Source organism: Conger conger, chromosome 12 (assembly GCF_963514075.1).
Source record: "Conger conger chromosome 12, fConCon1.1, whole genome shotgun sequence".
NCBI classification, from domain to species: domain Eukaryota; kingdom Metazoa; phylum Chordata; class Actinopteri; order Anguilliformes; family Congridae; genus Conger; species Conger conger.
This window is the reverse complement of record NC_083771.1, coordinates 20,050,650-20,054,953: the sequence shown is the minus strand read 5'-3', so window position 1 is coordinate 20,054,953 and position 4,304 is coordinate 20,050,650. Positions and strand designations below refer to the sequence as shown.

The 4,304-nt window shown below is 40.9% G+C and overlaps 1 protein-coding gene across 2 annotated transcripts; it reads right to left on the bottom strand.

The window, feature by feature from the left end:
* Window positions 1–1,137: 1,137 nt before the first annotated feature.
* Window positions 1,138–4,266, bottom strand: LOC133142283 (cyclin-dependent kinase 2-associated protein 1). Of its 2 annotated transcripts, none has more exons than XM_061263412.1 (4): window positions 3,987–4,266; window positions 2,360–2,457; window positions 2,055–2,181; window positions 1,138–1,778 (listed from the first exon to the last, which is right to left on the bottom strand). In XM_061263412.1, the coding sequence occupies exons 1-4, from the start codon at window positions 4,033–4,035 to the stop codon at window positions 1,711–1,713; spliced, it is 342 nt and encodes a 113-aa protein (XP_061119396.1). In that variant the 5' UTR covers window positions 4,036–4,266; the 3' UTR covers window positions 1,138–1,710. The 2 variants fall into 2 exon arrangements, with proteins under 2 accessions (XP_061119396.1, XP_061119395.1); XM_061263411.1 differs by lacking the exon at window positions 3,987–4,266 and adding an exon at window positions 3,148–3,344.
* Between the last annotated feature and the right edge of the window lie 38 nt (window positions 4,267–4,304).

Sequence of the window (4,304 nt, the reverse complement as noted above, 5' to 3'; positions counted from 1 at the left end):
CATTGGTGCTTTCCGATTGGCCCGCTGCGCTTAAACTGCGCGAAATAAATACACCACACGGGTTCTGATTGGCTGTATTTTGCACCAGCGAGTGAAGGAAGTGAGCGAAAACACGGTGGGCGGGACTGACTGCAAAGGCAGCATTTGTTTCCGCAGACGATGCTACATTTATTTTCGAGACACAACTGTATACAGTACTTCTCCAGTCGATGACACAGTTCTGGGACTGGCGGTTATCACGTAATTGATGACGTTAACGCAGGATTGCAGGGCGTAACACACACACACACACAAAAAAATCTAACACCAGATGGACTCTCTAGATGTGGCACAGGATGTCTATTATGTGTGTAGGCTATCCATATTTCTCCTACATTCAGCGGACTTCGCTGACAAGTGTCAAGTGTTGCCTATGATTAGCAAAAAGCATAATGATGGAGATAATCGAGGCTTGATTCCACTGCATTCTACATTGATTAAATAGGGCAAACTAAAGAACGACGGGGTTTTACTTGACCCAGAATCTATGGTACAGGTAAATATTTATTTGTAAAAATTTAAAGCAGCATTTATCTTGATTGAAAAAATATTGAATGACAAATGGATGATAGGCGTTCTTCTGCCATCTTTCTCGAACGATGCAGCAAAATAAATAAATAATGAGGAGCCAGAAAAAAATCCCAGCGAATGATGACAATGCAGACAAAGAAAGGAAAGCTGTGTTGCGGAGTAGAGGAAGGGAGAATTAGGCAGGAAATGCAAAAGGAGGGTGGCAGAGAAGCGGCCATTTAAGAACACGGAAATAGCGGGCGGAACACAAACAGCTCAACTGCAATGCATCTTGGGGGAGTTTAAACATTGTGTTGAAACCAATAGATAATACTACTACCTCTCAGCCAAGACTCCCTTTAAAGATTCCATTTCTATTTAAATGAGACGACCGTAAAGGCAAAAACCACAGAACTGCATGCATACCTCCTGGAACCCAAATACATTAAATAATGGGAAGATGTTATAGACAAGCAATTTATGGGAAGGGTAGGTTCAATTAACCCTGGAGAAGGACATGCCAAAAACTGTAAAGGAATCAATTTAACCAGTCGGGTGTGCTTTCGGCAGTCAGAATCACAACAAGAATTTTAATGAAAATAGGGCTTTATTACACCGAGTAATAAATACATACAAAGATGCAAATAATGGCTTTATTACAATAGTTTATCCAAACCTGCTATGCGGTAACAGTATTTGGCACTAGACTTTTGTCCAGTCCAGTCGCCTAGATATTAGTTTGTTAAAAATGTCTACGTTTCAGAGTCATGTTCATTACTAAATGCCCTAAATGTTCTATGTCAAACCCTGTACAAGTCATGCAGTTTCTAGAGTAAACTGGGAGCATTTGCTAAGTTGCATGCAAAGTTGTTTTTCCCATTCCCATTTTGTAACTTATATAGAAGCAGTCAGGAAATCCAAAAATTCCCAAATGGGAACACAAATATAACCCTGAAGGTTTGTCTCAAGTATATTTCATATACTGGTCTAACCTTTTTTCTTCTTTTTTTTTGCACTCCCAGAGCCAAATGTCAACATTTTAAGTGTGTTTTCTTTTCTTTTTTTTCGAAAGCCGTTTGGCATTCCTGTGAAATAACGGCGTGACGCAGAGACGTGTGAAAGACGCTCAGTCTTCAGTTGGGCCGGGTGCTTCTCGGGTGGTTAGGACCTTGCGTTTCTCTCCGTTTCTGCTAAGCATTCTCTCACCAGCCCTCTGGCATGAATGATCCCTTTAAAACACACACAAACACACACACACACACAAATATTTTTAATGCTTTCTGTACGATTAGAATATAAGCAGGTCTCCCCATGGTCATTGAAAATACTTCAGTAATATTAAAATGAAGGGAAAAGTAATTGAAAGTAGTAAACTAGTCTTGGAATTATTGGAAATGTCACATATATTCCTGGCTTGTTGGTAGATTTCTATAAAAAACCCGGGCTACCTTGTTAGCCTGTGCAGTAAAGGGCCTGGTACAGGTCCCCTGTATGCTCTATAATACCTCGTTTAAGTCGCTCCATGGCACTTTTGCTCCCGGCGTACGTTGGTCTTATCTCCTTCCCTAGCTCTTCAATTATGGCTAGAAGTTCAGCATATTTACTCTGAGGCACTTGGGTTCCACTTGTCCCCTAGAAATGAAATAATGTATGTCATTTTAGAAAATTGAATGGATTAGGACACCATCATGGGAGACAAGACTTGATGCTTCATCACCGCTGGCACAATCTTAAAGCAACTTTGGTGGAAACGGCTTATGCTTTGTTACCATTGTTACATATTTGTTCACAGTCCGTATTTTTCAATTACCTGTGAGAAGCCCAAGGAAGGTGGTCCATATTCGTTTACAAGGGGTCTGTAAGACTGTAACGTTGCAAAACCTGCTGAGGGAGAATGTACGTTTCCAACTGTAAGAAATGAAAAGGACAATATGCCATCAGTAAAAAATAAATAAATAAATCCGAATTACGAGAGCGAGGGAATTCCTCTGTTGGATAAGGAAAGATCTTAATTTTGAAACGTGCACGTTTTTTCCTCTAGTTGGTCGGAAAACAGTCCAAAAGAAACCTTCGTTTTAATATGCAGTGAATACGCTCATTATGTTTCACAATTACATGAGTACAGCCTTTGTGTGCTATACTTGTACAGGCTACGACTGAGCTCACAAGAGCACCGCGCCCCGGCCAACACTAGGTGTCCTCAGAGAGCCGAAAAAGAATATTCCTGATCCGGATCAATCATCAGCCCTGGGGAGACCGTCATGGAGGAAACCGAACGAGCAGAGTTAAGAAGTGATACATTTTATATTACCGTGTTACGTTATACCCTCGAACAAATACGACCATCGGGTAGCGCGGACTCGATATGTTGCCGGAATCCAGCCTTCGTTTATTTGCACTCTCGGTGTAGGTGAGGATTAAGCTTTTTTTGATTAGTAATAATGGCGGATATGAATCAGCTCTCAGGATCTGACCCTATATATATAACTGGACAAAAACTACAGACACGGTCTTTCCCCAGGTATTCATAATAACATCGAATTTTGCATCCGATTAAACGGATACATTTTTAGTGATACACCGATATTTTTTCCTTACCCTGGTTCACGGAAGTTCCCGGAATGTGCTGGTGGAGGTTGGCTTTGTAAGACATTCCCAGAGACATTATGAATTAAAGAAATAAAAATGTCCTGAAATTCACCGAAGCGTCTCTGTCTCCCTCAGACACTTTTTGTTTACAGCAGAGCAGCACCGGCAAATATGGCCGTCACTCTCTATTGACACCCACAATGCAATCTCTCATCACAATGGCAAATTTGGGCAATTTCAACCCAAAATTGGCACCGTAATGTAAGCGTACATAAACACGTTTTGGTCAATTTTGTTTGTTTTAATTTCATTCTTGCAACGTATACTTAGTTATATACTTATACTCATATGTATTAAAACCAGAACACTTTCAAACAGTTTAACAAGTTATCACTCACGGGCAACTTTCGGGAACTCAGTTACGTCCAGCAACTTGTGCTCAGGCAAGGCAAGATATTTCGCAATTTATATATTTTTAAAAAAATTTTTTGTTGTAAATGTCCCCCTATTATTATCTGGTTTTAAACCAACCATTAAATTTAGCTAGCAATTAAATCCAGACAAAGCATTGGCATCTTATACATAAACATTTACGTTATTTCTTCACATTTCTTAACCTAAAGAAATGTGCACGTGTTGGCTACCTGGGCAGCCTTCAATTAAACTACTGCAATTACTGTTGCAGTGGATGGCAATTACATCGCAATGTTATACATATTTTTTATTTTTTAAAGAACATTCTAAATAGCCACTCGGCTTTTTGCAGTTCTGCTACGGTGAGTCGTGCAGGAGGAGGCTACATGAGCAAAATTCCAAAAAGAAAAAAGGGTTAAAACATTTACATATACCTGACTTTATCTGGGGGGACACATCCGTAATTTTATTAGCAAAACTCATGTTGTTGTTGTAGAAGGCTTCAGGAGGAGCACGAGGCAGCACCCGCGCAGAGAACTTTTGCTTTGCACAAAAAAAAAAAACCGGGGACGCGTGCCATTCTAAAGCCCCAGCACGGTCCTCCCCTCCCCCACTCCAAAGCCCCGATTAGACGGGCAGACTCAATGCTACATTTTTCTTCCGTTCGCAGCAATGACGTGTACCCCTCAGTCACTGAATGGCCTCTACTGTTGCTACCGCACGCAGAGCGCGTCCCGGACGGCTTTGTTTCC

Bases quoted from the DNA above. Each gene is read 5' to 3' on its own strand.
- LOC133142283 (XM_061263411.1), bottom strand. From the start codon at position 3,214: ATGTCTCTGGGAATGTCTTACAAAGCCAACCTCCACCAGCACATTCCG. The intron at 2,182-2,359 runs GTAATTGAAAAA...TTTCATTTCTAG, and splicing joins CTTCCTTGGGCTTCTCACAG to GGGACAAGTGGAACCCAAGT. The intron at 1,779-2,054 runs GTATTATAGAGC...TGTGTTTTAAAG, and splicing joins CATGGAGCGACTTAAACGAG to GGATCATTCATGCCAGAGGG.